Source organism: Cebus imitator, unplaced genomic scaffold (assembly GCF_001604975.1).
Source record: "Cebus imitator isolate Cc_AM_T3 unplaced genomic scaffold, Cebus_imitator-1.0 Scaffold48, whole genome shotgun sequence".
In the NCBI taxonomy this organism is placed as follows: domain Eukaryota; kingdom Metazoa; phylum Chordata; class Mammalia; order Primates; family Cebidae; genus Cebus; species Cebus imitator.
In genome coordinates, this window is record NW_016107363.1 from 6,033,349 (window position 1) to 6,050,934 (window position 17,586).

The window sequence follows — 17,586 nt, forward strand, 5'->3', positions numbered from 1 at the left end:
TAATGGAAAAAAAAAAAAAAAGAATCAATGGACAGTCCAGAAATACAACCTCACACACATATGTTTATGATCAGCTGATTTTCAATAAAATACCAAGGCATTTCAGTGAAGAAACGATAATCTTTAATAAATGGTGCTGAGACAATTGGATAAACACAGAAAGAAAAGAACTCCACCCGCTATGTCACACAACTTACAGAAACTGATTTGGTATGTACTAAATGTAAAAACAAACTATAAAGATGTAGAAGGAAACATAGGAAAGTATTTTGTGCAACTTTGGCCTAGGTAAGGATTCTTTAGGACACAGAAAGCACTAGTATAAATAATGGTAATGTGTATTTCGTGAAAATTCACCTGCCTTTTGCTCAAGAATAGAGGCTCCAGAAGGATAGGAACTTTGTCTTTTTCATCACTGTCTCCCTGATGTCTCCCAGCAGTTTTCCTGGCTCAGTCTTTGTTGAATATGTGAACAAATGAATGAATGTTCCTGTAGTTCCACATGACGTGATAGTATACTCAATTATTCTTCTGTTTGGAGTTTGATTCTTAACTATTTAGACTAAAAATATGTAGTTTGGCTGGGCACAGTGTCTCACGTCTGTAATCCCAGCATGTTGGGAGGCCGAGGCGAGCGGATCATCTGAGGTCAGGAGTTCTAGACCAGCTTGGCCAACATGGTGAAACTCCATCTCTACTAAAAATACAAAAATTAGCTGGGTGTGGTGGCAGGTGCCTGTAATCACAGGTACTCAGGAAGCTGGGGCAGGCAAATCACTTGAACCTGGGAGGCAGAAATTGCAGTGAGCCACTATTGCGCCATTGCACTCCATCCTGGACAACAAGAGCAAAGCTCCATCTCAAAAAAAAAAAAAATCATTTTATTCATGAAAGCACAGTAACCCTTTAATAAAACTGTGATGGATGAGTTTTTGGTTAATGCAGTCCCTCTTTTTATTCCCTTTTACTTTCTAGAATCCTCATAGTCCTCCTTTTTATTTCTCAATCAGAACTTGAAGAAGAGACCTAATAGCATCCCAGATGACAAGATTTTCCAAACACATTTGATTCATGTACCCCATTAGTAAAATATTTGTACATACTTGCCATATAGGGACATTTATTTTGAAAATATATAAATATGTTACTATACTACTGGAAAATGAGATGTGCACAAAAATAATGTTTTAAGAAGATGAGGTGGAATTTCTAATGTTTTCTTCCTGCACTTCAGTGAACTGTTGCATATCATTCCTCCTCCCCATTTGTTCATCCCACTCTGAAGACACTGCCTTAGGGTAAATGCAATACCACGTTTACGTATATGGATATACATCCGGGTATAATACTGCAATAATGTTAATACTTCTGCATTTTAAACATTAGCTCTGACTATGGATTGAAAGACTTTGCTTTTTAAATCAATTTATATCATTTAGTGCAAGTAGGGTGGAATTTTTAGATCTGGGGTGTACTCTGAAATCATCTCACCTAATTTTTACTGTATTTATTCTTAACATTATTTAATGATAGTTTTTTTCACTGAAAGATATGTAGAGTATTTTAGAGGGAAGCAATACTGATATTAGAAAAGTGGGAAGGCAGAGGAATGGAAGTGCTATAGAAAAGACAATGCCAATTTTAAAAACAGTTAAGTACATTATAAATATTGACAACAGTGCATTTGAATGAAATGTTGCCTTCTTGGGGGATTATAAAATATAGAAAATTAGCAGTGTAATATGTCTAAACAAACTTTTCCCCTCATAATGGGGAAAAATCATTCTCAAAAAGACAGTTTTTAAAGAAGCATCAATTCTATAATAGAGCAGGCTGAGACAGGTTTGGAGACTTTAAGCCTGCTGTGTTACCTCTGAGACCTAAAGGAAGCAGAACATAAAAATAAGCCTCTATCAATTTGAAGCAAACCTAATCTTCGTGATCATGGTCGTGGTCTAAATCTATTAAAGGTGTTCAAATTCAGTGTCCTTGGTATCACTGTGGATTGACCTGAATAGTGAGCCATAAAGCTGTGTATTATAATTCTGGTTGGAAGATATGTGCTTAGGAAGTGAAACTGACAGCCAGTGTTTGGTGTCTGTCTCTAAGCAGACTAAGAGCCTATATAAAATGACAGATGCATTTTTAGGGAAAGAAACCCATAATGTTTTTCTATTTAGTAGGTGACAGTATGTCCCAAGATAACACAAGCTTAAGGGGCCGGAACAAGTATGGTTATTAAAGGCTAGCAGTTTCTCTGTTCATCCAAATTGAATTTTTTCATAGGCTAGAGGACTGTGGAAATCTAGTGTAGAGTACTGAAATAAATTAGCATATTAAGTGAATTTATATATTCAGGCTTCTGAGCACTTTGAATTTAAGGAAGAAATTTTATTACTTCTTGAAAGAAAAAGGCAATTCTTAAATTCTATGTTTGATCTTCCTGTTAAAAAGGGTGTATATGATAAATTACATCATTGTGATGATTATCCAAAGAAGTGGTTATTAAATTGATTCTCCCTATTTTTTCAGAATTACTGATTTAGGGAACATCAAGCGAAGATTGTATTTATCAACGGTCCATAAGGAACTATCCTCAACTCCTCTTCATGCAAAAATTCCACTCTTTATGATCAAACGTAAGATTGTAAGTATCACATGAATGTTGCCTAAAATATTAAATTCAATTCAGCAAATATTAATTATGGGCTGACTCCATATGTGAGACACTTTGTTAAGTACCATGGTGGTATAAAAAAATGAATGAAATTCATGGCCTTCCTTCCCCTCTCTTGAAAGAGCTTAACATTTAAGTGAAATAACATAATTATTTGAACACCTATAAAATCACCAAAACTGTGGTACAAAGCACAGTGGAGAGAGAAAGTGCTATTGGTACTATGAAAGTGAAAGGAATCCATCTGACTGGGGATGGGGGAAGGCTTGCTGAAGAAGATAGCACTTAGAGTGAACTTTGGAGGACTCTAAGATTTGAACAGGAAGAGAAAGGAAGCCAAGCATTCCAGCTGAAGCAACAGCATGGGCAGAAGCATGGAGGCTGGAAAGAGGTAACCTCCCAGGAACAGCAAACAATTAATCATGGTTGCCAGGTTGATAGAGAGCCCTAAAGAAACATTAATCTTACAGTACAAGAGCCTGATACGGGTTCAGAAATTTTAAGTATGTTGTGTAACTTCTGAAGGGCCTGATTTTCCTGACAAGTCTTTGTCAAACTTCAGCCATTTCCGCATTACCCTCAGTACCCTGTTTATGTACTACCCATTCTGAAGTGCACTTGATACTTTCCTTTAAATCAACTCTCTTCTTTTTTTTTCTTAAATTTATTTTTAAAAGAAAACTTTATATTAGTTTTATAAGTGGAAAACCAGTGTAATTTTCCAAAAATACAACATGAAAATAAACATACTGAAAACAAAACGATATTTTAAACTATAACTAGGAATTGTTTCTAGTTTAAGGTTCTGTCCTGAGTGCTGCTGTTTGTTAAAAAGAGTTTATCAAGGATTAGATACATGTTCGAGCATTCTCTCTGTCACAGTTAGGACTGAAGGAAAACTGATAAAGGGACATTTTTATTCCGGGATCCAGAGTTATTTAATGCCACACCCATATACCATCTAAAATCATTTCACAAATGGTATATGCTCCACTCTTTGAGAACTACCGTGGTAGAGAAAAGGAAGCCATTAAAGCTTTTGGGCTAGGAAAGGACCACACAGCCACTTCTGTGTTTCAGGAAGATTAATCTGATAGTAATACTTGCAATGATTTGGAGCGGGTAGAAGTTGGAAGTGAGGAAGCTATTTGCAATTATCTAGATTAGGGTTAGTTAGGACTGGTTGGGGGAGTGGTGGAGAAATGGTTGTGAAGCAACATCAGAAACTTATAGTCAGATGAGCTAAGACATATATGTAAACAGACCTTTTCCGTAGAGTGTGGTACATTCTGTGAGAGCAAGAATCAGAATGAACTACAGAATAAAAGGAGAGTGGTCAGAGAAGGCCCTCTGAAGAAGTGAGTGCCTGAGCTTGGCCTTGAAAGACAGGAAGCATTGACCAGTTGGAGAATGGGAGAGGAGTGCTCCTGGAAGACAACAAGCAGCATTAAGGGCAGCTGCGTGAAGTGAACAGACAAACTAAGTGATCTAGTGTTGCTGAAGAGAACCAAGGAGGTTCCAATAAGAGAGAATAGTTGAGAATGGAAAGTATTTAGAGAGCATGGTAATCATAAGTAACTTCAATAAGAAGAGACAGGGCCATGAGCTAAGAGAATGGAAAATGCCAGCATTGAGTACCTGCTGACCATTTCTTTCAGTAGGCAGATCCACTGGGCTTGCCATTCTTGTAGACATAAGTAAGAATGGGAATTAAACATAAATTTGGAGATTGGCAGCCCTGTAATAAAAATGAGCTGGATTATGGAATAAATGGATGGTTTCTGTTTGTAGTAGAAATTTTAAAAATTCATTTAATATTAAATATCCATAAACGCTTGAACATTAAATGGGAATACTCCAGTTATTGGAGTTAAACCATTTAAGATATTTAGGGAAACCTTACAAATAAAATTGTATTCATCCTTTTGTGTTTAGGTATTGATTTCCTTATTCATGTAAGATTGTTCAGAGTTCAGTATTAGGTGGTTTCTAAGAGTTAAAGCCCATATGAGACAAATACACTATTCAGTGTGTAGCTAATAAATCATATTTGTCACTGCCTTGCTTTTGTGAGTTCAGTCACCCTTGTCAGTTAACTAACTCTGAAGTCTAGATATTTCATCAAAATCTGAGCATTATGTATGTGGCTATAACCCACACACACAATGTACATTCATGGAAATCCAATATTTGAAAATTAAATATTATCTATTATAAGTAAACCACACAAGTATCTTGATGAGATAGGAAGTGAACTTGACTGAAAGATCTTTCATATTTGATAAATGAGTTTTTCAGATGAATATGTGTTATGTGTTAACAGTGCCGGGTATGTAATGACATAAACAATTTAGTATTTAAACTATAAAGAAAGGAGCTGTAATAGGTAACGTGGAACAATGTTTCCTAACCCTCTTCAATTCATCTGTCTTCCTCATGTTTCTACCCTGGGAAAATGGCTCAATTAAAATAAAAAAAGGAGAGGCCAGGTACAGTGGCTTATGCCTGTAACCCCAGCACTTTGGGAGGCCAAGGCTGGCGGAGGTCAGGAGTTCAAGACCAGCCTGACCAACATGGAGAAACCCTGTCTCTCCTAAAAAATACAAAAATTAGCCAGGCATGGTGGTGTATGCCTGTAATCTCAGCTGCTCAGAAGGCTGAGGCAGGAGAATCACTTGAACCCGGTAGGCAGAGGTTGCAGTGAGCCAAGATCGCACCATTGCTCTCCAGCCTGGGCAACAAGAGCAAAACTCTGTCTCAAAAAAAAAAAAAAAAAAAGATGTAGACAAGAAAGTTAATATGAAGAAATCATATTAGTGACTACTCTAGGTGACTTCAGCTCATGTTATGCTAAATTTTAAACAGCAAAACAGTCATAGCATATCTAGAACTTTCCTTTTGAATATGGGTAAATCTAGAAAAAAATTGAAGCAATGCTAAACAGTAAGAACCAGATAGGGCATTTGTTTCCATGGTGTTCTCCTCAGGCCCATATGCCAACCCAGTGAGATCATCAAGTCAAAATTACTTGTAATATGTTCTAATTACTCTATATTTTATTACATATATAACATGTAAATAGTATGTAGGGGTTAAGAACATAGAATCTGGATTCCGACACTTACTAGTTTTGTGATCCTGTGCAAAGTTCCTGTTTCATTTTCTTCATCTATAAAATGCAGGTAATATGAAGTACGCATACCTTTAAGGTTGTTGTGGGGATTTACACGAATTAATAAGGATAAAGCTCTTAGAATAGTGCCTGGCATAGAGTAAGCCCTAGATATGGATTGTAAGTTCTATCTGATCTATAAATGCTACTTCTTCCAGGAAACATACTGTGATTTCCCCTCTGCGGATTAGATATTTTGGACATAGCTCATCATTGCTATTCACAGTTTCATAACCCTCATAATGTCTCTCCACCCTGCACTTTAATAAACTGTTTACTTGCCTTTTTTTCCCAGTAGATTATAAGCATATCATCTCCAGTCCCTATCAGTGCATGGCATATAGTAAGTGCTCAATAAATGTTTACTGAACAAATTGGCAAGTCTTATCTCCTGACATAGGAGAAAAAATAATGAGTTTATCATGGCCAAATTATATAAACTTTTTACATGTGCTTGGTGATTCCACAAATGCCCAGGAATATTCAGATATTAAGAAATTTGGTTTGAAAACTTGCTCTTATTCCTCCTAATCCAAGAGGTGCTTGGCAGCAGAGGTCTTTCCTTTCCACTACTACTGTACTCTATTCCCAATGAGCCCTTATTTAATTAAAGCTGACTTGTGTTTTGGGGGAAATTTCCAGAAAGCAGCAAGGTGGCAGAAAGCATCTCACCCATTCAAGATGCCATCCCTAGAGGCCTTCCTGGTGTTGATGTTGTATTGGCCCCAGTTCTCTGTTTTTGCCAAAACATTTGTCACTTCTTTATACCCCTTAGGAACTAGTGGATATTTTGTTGGCAGACCCCAAAACAGCATTCTAAAAGCATTTCGGCTAGCATTTAAAAATCAGGAAATTTCATGTAAAATTCCTCATTTCAGACCTCCCCTGAAAAAAGTCAGATTTCTCAACATTGAACCTGCTTTATCGCATACAAGCACTTGGTGGGAGCTAAGTAGTAATGCCACATTTCTAAGAAGCTATAAGCTCTCCTGTGAAGTTGAATCCTCTTTACTCATAAGGTATGCAAGTGGACTCAGACCCTTCTTGCTTCACTCATTTCGATTTTCTGCCAGGGCCTTCTAGGTGTTCATCGGGAACCCTTGACTTACAGGATAATTGCCAAATGGTCCACTTCGCTGTGGTTTTTTAGCTAAAGCCTTTACATAGCCCAAGGCTGCAAATAAAGTTAATATTCGTCTAGCCACACCAATATGAATATTTATATTTAAACCATTTTATAAAAATGCCTTTAAATGTTTAACCTTTCAAATAAAAATTTTTATATTGCATGTTATTTTTAGCTGTGAAGATTCCCTTTAACATGTAAGTTATAACAATTTATGCTTTTAACTTGGGTTTTCAATGGCAAGATCAATTTTAAAAATTAAAAACTATCAGATTAAATAGTAGAAGTACCCACTTAGTTGAGACTCACTGGAATCAATCTTACTACTATAATGTAATTTCAATTAGTTGATGCTGTTTCAGATGAACATCAATGTCTCGTTACCAAAGTTTGTGTTAATGTACAGTAAATTTAATTCCATTTGAACAGGAAGTTCAATTATGAGATATCATTCAGCATAAATCATTCATTGGAGATATAACAAAGTGATATGATAAATTACAATGCCAAAATCTTTTAGTAACCTCTAGAATTCAGATACCCAGTGTTTGTCATTTAAATGGATAAAATTACTCTTTAGGAGCTGTTCCATCTTGAACCACAACTCTAAAGGAATATTTTATAGCTTTTATTACAAACTAGAAGTCTGGTATAATGTTTTTAAAGCTTCCCTTCATAGATCATTTTTCCCATAGAGCCAATGATTTGGAAGTTTGAGGTTTTTAATAGTGTTTAATTTCTTGAGTGTCATTGAATGAGAAGGGAATGGAGGATGCAGATTTATTCAGACAAAAGGTCATTTAGAGATACGTACAAGAAGCACTTAGAGAATGTCTCTTAATATTATCGTTCTTAATGTTATCATTCTAACCTAGAATCCATTGGTATGTTAATGGTACTTGCTTGAGAGTTTTTAAATGTTTTCATCTCATTTGTGTGCATATTATTATTTTTTCTTCAGCCACTCTGTCGCCCAGGGTGGAGTGCAGTGGCACAATCTCAGCTAACTGCAACCTCTGCCTCTCAGGTTCAAATAATTCTCCTGCCTCAGCCTCCTGAGTATCTGGGACTATAGGGGCCCATCACCACACGTGGCTTATTTTTGTATTTTTAGTAGAGACAGGGTTTCACCATGTTGGCCAGGCTGGTCTCAAACTCCTGACCTCAAGTGATCTGCCTGCCTCAGCCTCCCCAAGTGCTGGGATTATAAGCATGAGCCACTGTGCCTAGTCTGATTATTATTTTTAAATATATTTTTTCTTCCCCTACTTACCTCTCCGTTTAATATGGGTACTGAAGAAATTTTGGGAAAGGAGAACTGTCTTATGCCTTCTGCTGGTCCTGAATGATTAAGTAGGCACAATTAATTCAAAATAAGTTTATTCTGGAAAACACATGATGACTTAGCTTTAGGGTCACCCCAGTTTTGAAATGCTTAAATTGGCAGGATGCTGTTGGGATTAACATGTGGCCTCTGGACCTAGATTCTATGGGTTCAGATTCTGGTTCTGTTACTTCCTGACTACAGGCCCTTGAGCAAATCAGTTGATCTCTCTGATTCTGTTTCCTCGACAGTTAGACAGTGCAATAATGGAACCTGCTTAATAGACCAGTTGTTACGATTAAGTAGGTTGTGACTTATAACAGTGCCATAGTCATAGTATGTGCTCAGTCTGTGTTAGTTGATGTTATTATTTTACTATTTTCCATTGACGTGAATCCACATTTGTTAACCAGTAAATACAGTGTCATCATAAACCTCTGAACTTACAGTTTATTTTAATTAACAAATATTGATTGAGTTCCTGCTGTCAGCCAAGGTCTGTGCCAGATGATATGAATCCAAAGGTGAATTGAACATGGTCTTTCTCCTTGAGGATATTATAATATGGCAGAAAAGGCAAACATGTAAATAATTACTGATAGTGGGCTATGGTAAACACCAAACTAGTCTTATAAGTGCTAGTAGAGAAAAATATCAGACTTCTAGCCAAGTTGGGGATGATTGTAAGCAAAGTAATTTTCTCCTGGAGCAACATTTAAAACTCTTTTAGGAAAGACAACAACATCTAGAAATTCAACAACACAGTAGTCACAATTTCCAGTATATAATAAAAATAAAATTTCTAGATATACAAAGTGGGAAAACCCCATAACCAGGAGAAAAAATATCAGTGACTAGAAATAGACCCAAACATGACAAAGATTAATAGGATGAGGAGACAAGGGCTTTAAAATAACTGTTATAAATAAAGTAAAGGATTTAAAGAAAATATGCACATAATGAGAAAACAAGGGGAGAACATAAATAGAGAAATAAAAACTATAAAAATAAAATTTAGAATCTGTAAAGATATCAGATAATTCAACAAGAAAAAAACAAATAACCCCACTAAAAAGTGAGCCATGGGTGTGAACAGACAATTCTCAAAAGAAAACATGCAAGTAGCCAACAAAAATATTAAAAAAGATGATCCGCAACAATAATCATCAAAGAAATGAAAATTAAAACCACAATGAGATACCATCACACATCAGTCGGAATATCTATTTTTAAAAAGTCAAAAAACAACAGGTGTTGGTGAGGTTATGGAAAAATGAGAATGCTTATACACTATTGGTGGGAATATAAATTAGCACAACCTCTATGGAAAACAGTATAGACGTTTCTCAAAGAACTAAAAATAGAGCTACCATTGGCCCAGCAATCACACTACTTGATGTCTACCCGAAGAAAAAGAAATCCTCATATCAAAAAGACATCTGCCCTCATATGTTTATTACAGAACTATTAACAGTAGCAAAGACATGGAATCAATCTAAGTGTCCACCAGCAGATGACTGAGTAAAGAAAATGTGGTATGTATACCATGAAATACGGCACAGCCATTAAGAAAAGAATGAAATCATGTATTTTGCAGCAACATGATGGAGCTAAAGGCCATTATCCTAAGCAAAATAACAGAAAATCAAATACTCATGTTCTTAGTCATAAATGGGAGCCAAACAATGGATATGCATGTACATATAGAGGGAAGCAATAGGCACTGGCTACTTTAAAAGTCAAGCAATATATCTGTGTAACAAATCTAGACATGTACTATTTAATCTATAATTTAAAAACTTTTAAAAAGAAATTAGCATTCTAGAACTGAAAAAAAATACAGTATCTGGAATAAAAGACTCACTGGATGAGTATAACACCAAGTTAAACACTGAGGAATATCAGTAAAATTGAAGTCAGAAATACTCAGCAAAACAAGAACAAACTACCAATATACACAACACTGATGAGCCTTAAATATTATGATAAGTGAAAGACGCCATTTACTGTGATTCCATTTATATAAAATTATAGAACAAACACAATCTAAGGTACAAGAAATCAGTGGTTGCCCCTACGAGGGGTGAGTTCTGGGATTATTTGGGAAGCTGCACAGGATCTGTCTGGGGTGATTGAAACATCCTTTATCTTGATGGGATGTGGTATTCAGGTGTATGATATGGTCATAACTAATTGAATTATGTCCTTAACATCTGTGTATTTCATAGTATGAAATCCTAAAAGATTTTGTGGTTGACATTTATTGAGCATGAATGATGTACCAGGCACTATTGTAAGTGCTTGTATGTGCTTAAACATTTAATCCAAACAACTCTGTGAGGAATGTACATTATTATCGCCATTTTATAAATGAGGAAAAGGAGGCTAAGAGAGATTCAGTAGCTGGGAACATTATATAACTAGTAAGTGGTGAGGTTGATATCCAAATCCAGACAGTCTGGCTCCAGAGCCCAAACTCTTGCATCCCTGGGAAGAATATATTTCAAAGGAGTTGCCACTATGGTTAACTAGAAGCAGTTGCCAGACAGATTAAAAATAGACTGTGTGACTTGATAATTAAAATAATGTCCAGCTCAAAATTTTTTAAAGTGAATGACTTCAGAATAATGAAGTTAAGTCTCAGGATGTAGCCCTATGAGTGGATTTGGAATAGAGAGGTAAAGGAAAGAGAGTTAAAGGACCATTAGGATGTTTAACGGAATGTTAGAAAATGAGATGAACCTGGTTACAGCTTTGTTCAGGAGTGTGAATAGAGGATGGTGTGGTTGCATCTGTAGGAGTGACAGGAATGACCAGGGAATGATTTGAATGAAGACTGATGAAGCTAAAAGGATAGTAGGGCCTGTCTTTGCAATGCCTTGGGCTTCAAAGATGATAGAATTCCAAGTCGGAAACACAAACCCTCTCCTGCTACCTCCCAGCCCCTGGGCCTCAAAATAGAGGGCAATAGAAGCACAAATGAACTCCATAAGAGAACTTCTACTCCAGAGTTGAAGGAGAAGTAACATCTCAGAGAAAAGCTAGGTTTCATTGACAGAAAATGCAGAGAATGTAAGTACTTTTCATAAGTAAGAATTTTAGGGGGGCATGGTGAAAGAGCAGCTTGAGGATGGAACTGTGATTTCAAAAAGAGATAGTTTGTTCCATGTGGGTAGTAATTGAGAGGTATACATGGATTGCTGAACAGGTATTGTGACAATACTTCTACAAGAAACTTGCCCTTTCTTGGTTCAGCCAAGAGCAAGCTCTGGCAGCTGTGGCAGCCCCAGCTTTCCTTGCTCTCCTCCCCTCTCTCCACAGAAGGACTTGTCATTATTTGCTTTTCCTAGGGAAATTGTTTCTAATACATTAGTAATAAGTAATTGCTTCTTCTAACCTTGTGAATATAAAATTACAATTTCAGTCTCTGCTTACGCCACTTATTAAACACAATGTAGTGATGGAGATGAATAAGGTCATTGTAAGCTGATTTTCTATTGAAAAATTATAACTAAAGTGAACAATTTTATTGATTGATTGATTGATTGAGACAGAGTCTCACTGTGTCACCCAGGCTGGAGTGCAGTGGTATGATACTGGCTCACTGCAACCCAGCCTCCACCTCCCTTGTTCAAGGGATTCTCTTGCCTCAGCCTCATGAATAGCTGGGACTGCAGGTGCATACCACCATGCCTGGCTAATTTTTGTATTTTTAGTAGAGACGGAGTTTCACCATATTGGCCAGGCTGGTCTTGAACTCCACACCTCGTGCTCTGCCCACCTTGACCTCCCAAAGTGCTGGGATTACAGGTGTGAGCAACCATGCCCATCCTGAAAAATTATTTTTAAAGGCACAATAATAAACAACATAAGACCCTGGTTTCTGTATACCATTATAGAAATGAGAAAACCGAATGAGGCTCTAAAACCTTGGGAAGAGATGTACTTTAAGATTGCCAGGGTATGAAATTGTGGTCTCTCGTTTGTCATTTCCATTTGGAAGGACAGTGCTAGCTATACCTGTACACTGTTAGTAACACAAGCTTTTTCTGTACTGACAAATGTAATTATTTATTGAGATCTCTTCTACAGTTATGGCAGACAGTAGGAACATAAGGAATCAAAAATACGCTCCCAAGGATTTATTATTTAATGCACTAGAATGCGTCAGAGGTGTGTGTGTGTGCTCATAGAATATGCACTCCTTTCAACAGTATAATAAAGCCATATTCCAAACATGAGTTGGTAAAAACTAGAAATTCATGCTTTGAATCATTCTGTCACCCTCTGCCAGTCAACTCCTTTATGCAAAATTTCATACTGGAAATAAAGAGCATAAGCTCACGTATTAATCCAAGCAACATACTAAATAGAACTGTCTTTTCTCTATCAGATTTCTGTCTTTCTGGTACATACTTCTTAAGGACTAATAATTATGGACATTTTAGATTTGGTTATTTCCTGCTGCACTAGAGTTGTACATAGGAATATAGTAATTAGAAATCAAGAAAAATGTCAAAAAGGGATTTTTAAGAGCAAATATCATCAAGAATAGTGAAAATATTATTTCATAAAGTTCAGCTATGATTCAGATAATCCACCTGTTGGTAGTAGAGAATTTATACACTTTGCTAATAATTCAGAAAATACATCACAGCGTTTATATGAATAATGAGTTATTTGTTGAAGCATATAAAAATTGGAAGCTTTATCAATATCAACTAAATTAAAAAATAACTTCTGTTTCCTCTAGCTGAGGGGGATTTGTGAAAGTTATTTCCATCTTTTTTAGAAACTACCCTCATCTGTATTCCCAGGAAATTTATTCCATTATATAAAGTTATCAATTTCCAGACATTTTTTGTTGGATGATTATAAAATGAAAGATTGAGTGTATGTGTGTAGGCATGCACACATACACTCAGTGTCCACACTCAGCACACATACACACACATCTTCATGTGTTCATATACACACACATATGCATACCCTTATTTGTTTAGTACATTCCATGAAGCATGAGTCCAGGTTGACAACTAAAAGGAGCATGACCATGATGGATAAGAAAAATGTATAGTGGATAAGGATCTTGTTTTTTAGGACTCAGAATTTTAAGGAGTTTGGAACTGACTCCCAAGCAGAGCTGGCAGTGTAGCCAGCTGGAGTTTGTCTAAGTGGGTAATAAAGGGGCAGGACCCTGAGAAGAAGTGCCCAGCATGTCATGTCCATGCCACTCTGGCCCTGGAAAATCTATTTGTTGATCAAAACCAAACTCAGATGTCACCTCCAAGTCTTTCCTAGATGGGAAGACTTAGGGTCGAAGAAAATAAAGCAGATAATTTTAAAAAGCAATGATTAACGCTAAAAATATTTTTGAAGTTATATAAGGAAGAAAAAGGTAATCATAGAGAGCCACTTGGCTCAGTTGTATACAGTATTTACATAGTCACAAGAAAGAAAACACAGAATATGGACTTTAAGGGGAAAAAATGAGAGCAAATGAGAGAGCAGCAAATAATTATCCAGGGAGGATGAAGTAGGGGAAGCAAAGTGTATAAGCTAGCTAAGTCTTGTCTACTTTGTTAGGAAGTCAGTAGGTAGTGTCTAAAATTGATGAATCAATTTTAAAAATACAGAGGGAAGAAACAGTTAAATGAGCTGACAATATGATTAGATGAGGGGTAGGATGACAAAGAACTGTATTTTGTATGAAACTTTTGGTTCTTTTTGGCTTAGGTTTGTATATAATACCATAATACGATTTTTGAAATTTTTTTTCAAATAAGGCTTTCCCAAACCTCCCCACATCCCCACCTTGAGTGCCCTCTATAATAACTATATTAGGTATATACCACATGTCTGCCTTCCTTCCCAGGCTGGAAGGAATGTCTTAATTATGTCTGTATCCCTGGAGCCAAGCCCAGAGTCTGATACATGACAGGTACTTAGCATGTGTGAGGAAGAATGAGTCACTGGGATTGCTGACTGATGAACCAGCTGAATGCTTGGGATTGGGGCATGATATGAAGTCTTTTAGGAATAGGAACCACATTTATATAACAATAATAATGCTTATATAATAATAAGGCTAATAATTATGATTGGTTATCTAGAAACCTCCATCCCCTATAACCTGCATTTCACCAAGCCACAGTGTTTTACCGCATAGCATATCTACTGGATTTGTCCCTTATACTCTGCTTCCTACATCAGCTTCCTAGACAGCCCTCCTTACTTCATGCTTAGATGACTGACAGGGACAGAACTAGTCTTTCTGTGTCTTCGTGCTCTCCATTCTGCCTCCTTCCCCCAACCAACCCCATCTCTCACCCCAAAATATTCCTGCATCATGGTTAGTCCAAACTTCTCAACACTCTGCATTTGTACATTCTTAAAAACCACAGTGATGCTTTACCCTCTCCAGATGCTCTGAAACACAGCCTCACTGGCCCATCTCACATTACTTCGTTCCTCTCCAGGGTTCACCATTCTGCCAGTCAAGCCAATCTCACTATTACTTGACTCTCAGTCTACCTGATGCCTTTGCTGACACCAGGCTCCTTCAAAGACCAAAGGTTAGATAAATACACGAAGATGGGGAGAAACCAGCGCAAAAAGGCTGAAAATTCCAAAAACCAGACTGCCTGTTCTCTTCCAAAGGATCACAACTCCTCGCCACCAAGGAAAGAAAATTGGACAGAGATTGAGTTTGACGAATTGACAGAAGTGGGCTTCAGAAGGTGGGTAATAACAAACTCCTTTGAGCTAAAGGAGTATATCCTAACCTAATGCAAGGAAGCTAAGAACCTTGAAAAAAGGTTAGATAAATTGCTAACTATAATAACCAGCTTAGAGAAGAACATAAATGACTTGATAGAGCTGAAAAACACAGCACGTGAACATTGTGAAGCATACACAAGCATCAATAGCCAAATTGATCAAGTGAAAGGAAAGGTATCAGAGTTTGAAGATCAACTCAATGAAATAAAGCAAGAAGATTAGAGAAAAAAGAGTGAAAAGGAACAAACAAAGTCTTCAAGAAATATGGGACTATGTGAAAAGACCAAATATACGTTTGATTGATGTACCTGAAAGTGATGGAGAGAATGGAACCAAGTTGGAAAACACTCTTCAGAATATTAGCCAGGAGAACTTCCCCAACCTAGCAAGGCAGGCCAACATTCAAATTTAGGAAATACAGAAAACACTACAAAGATATGCCTCGAGAAGAGCAACCCCAAGAAACATAATTGTCAGATTCATCAAGGTTGAAATGAAGGAAAAAATGTTAAGGGCAGCCAGAGAGAAGGGTCAGGTTACCGACAAAGGGAATCTGACCTGAATAATAGCAGATCTCTCTGCAGAAATCCTACAAGCCAGGAGAGAGTAGGGGCCAACATTCAACATTCTTAAAGGAAAGAATTTTCAACCCAGAATTTCATATCCAGCCAAACTGAGCTTCATAAGTGAAGGAGAAATAAAAGACTTCAAACCATACTACCAGGCTACAGTAATCAAAATAGCATGGTACTGGTACCAAAACAGAGACACAGACCAATGGAACAGAACAGAAGAAACACCATCTGATCTTTGACAACCATCTGATCTTTGACAAACCCAGCAAAAACAAGCAATGGGGAAAGGATTCCCTGTTTAATAAATGGTATTGGGGAAACTGGCTAGTAATGTGCAGAAAGCAGAAACTAGACCCCTACCTGTCACCTTACACTAAAATTAACTCCAGATGGATCAAAGATTTAAACAAAAAACCTAATACCATAAAAACCCTAGAAGAAAACCTAGGCAAAACCATTCAGGACAAAGGCATAGGCAAGGACTTCATGACTTAAACACCAAAAGCAATGGCAATAAAAGCCAGGATAGACAAATGGGATCTAATTAAACTCCAGAGCTTCTGTACAGCAAAAGAAACCATCATTAGAGTGAACTGGCAACCAACAGAATGGGAAAAAATTTTTGCAATCTACCCATCTGACAAAGGGCTAATATCCAGAATCTACAAAGAACTAAAACAGATATACAAGAAGAAAACAACCCCATTCAAAAGTGGGTGAAGGATATGAACAGACACTTTTCAAAAGAGAACATATATGAGGCCACCAAACATATGAAAAAATGCTCATCATCACTAGTCATTAGAGAAATGCACATCAAAACCACACTGATATATCATCTCACGCCAGTTAGAATGGCGATCATTAAAAAATCAGGAGGCAACAGATGCTGGAGAGGATGTGGAGAAATAGGAACAGTCTTACACAGTTGGTGGGAGTGTAAATTAGCTCAACCATTGTGGAAGACAGTGTGGTGATTTCTCAAGGATCTAGAAATAGAAATTCCATTTGACCCAGCAATCCCACTATTGGGTTATACCCAAAGAACTATAAATCATTTTACTATAAAGACACATGCACATGTATGTTCATTGCAGCCCTGTGTACGATAGCAAAGACCTGTAACCAACCCATATGCCCATCAATGATAGACTGGACAAAGAAAATGTGGTACATATACACCATGGAATACTATGCAGCCATAAAAAACAATGAGTTCGTGTCCTTCGTAGGGACTTGGATGAATCTGGAAACCGTCATTCTCAGCAAACTGACCCAAGAACAGAAAGCCAAGCACTGTATTTTCTCACTCATAGGTGGGTGTTGAACAACGAGAACACGTGGACTCAGGGAGAGGAGCATCACACACAGGACAGTTGGGGGGGTAGGGGAGAGACAATGGGGGGTGGGGAGGGAAGGCAGGGTGGGGAGGGACAACATGGGGAGAAATGCCAGATACAGTATGCACCTAAAGTAAAATAAATAAATTTTTAAAATAATAATAAAAATTAAAATAAAATCCTTTACAGACAAGCAAATGCTGAGAGATTCTGTCACCACCAGGCCGGCCTTACAAGAGCACTGAAGGAAGCACTAAACATGGAAAGAAACAACCAGTACCAGCCACTGCAAAAACATGCCAAATTGTAAAGACCATCAATGCTATGAAGAAACTGCATAAACTAATGGGCAAAATAACCAGATAGCATCATAAAAGCAGTATCAAATTCACACATAACAATATTAACCTTAAATATAAATGGGCTAAATGCCCCAACTAAAAGACACAGAATGACAAATTGGATAAAGCTTAAAGACCCATTGGTATGCTGTATTCAGGAGACCCATCTCACATGCGAAGACACACTGAGGCTCAAACTAAAAGGATGGAGGAATATTTACCAAGCAAATGGAAAGCAAAAAAAAAAAAAA

At 37.1% G+C, this 17,586-nt stretch overlaps 1 protein-coding gene across 5 annotated transcripts in view; it reads left to right on the forward strand.

Annotated features, from left to right (window-relative positions):
* CFAP20DC (CFAP20 domain containing) overlaps positions 1 to 17,586 on the forward strand; it is a 288,204-nt gene that overhangs the window by 114,893 nt on the left and 155,725 nt on the right. For all 5 annotated transcript variants that reach the window (XR_001824890.2, XM_017527412.2, XM_017527405.2 and 2 more), the window contains exon 5: positions 2,533 to 2,647. Coding sequence is in view for 4 of the 5 variants with exons in the window: in XM_017527412.2 (XP_017382901.1) it covers positions 2,533 to 2,647 (115 nt within the window). In the remaining variant the exon portion in view is untranslated. The remainder of the gene's footprint in view (positions 1 to 2,532; positions 2,648 to 17,586) is intronic.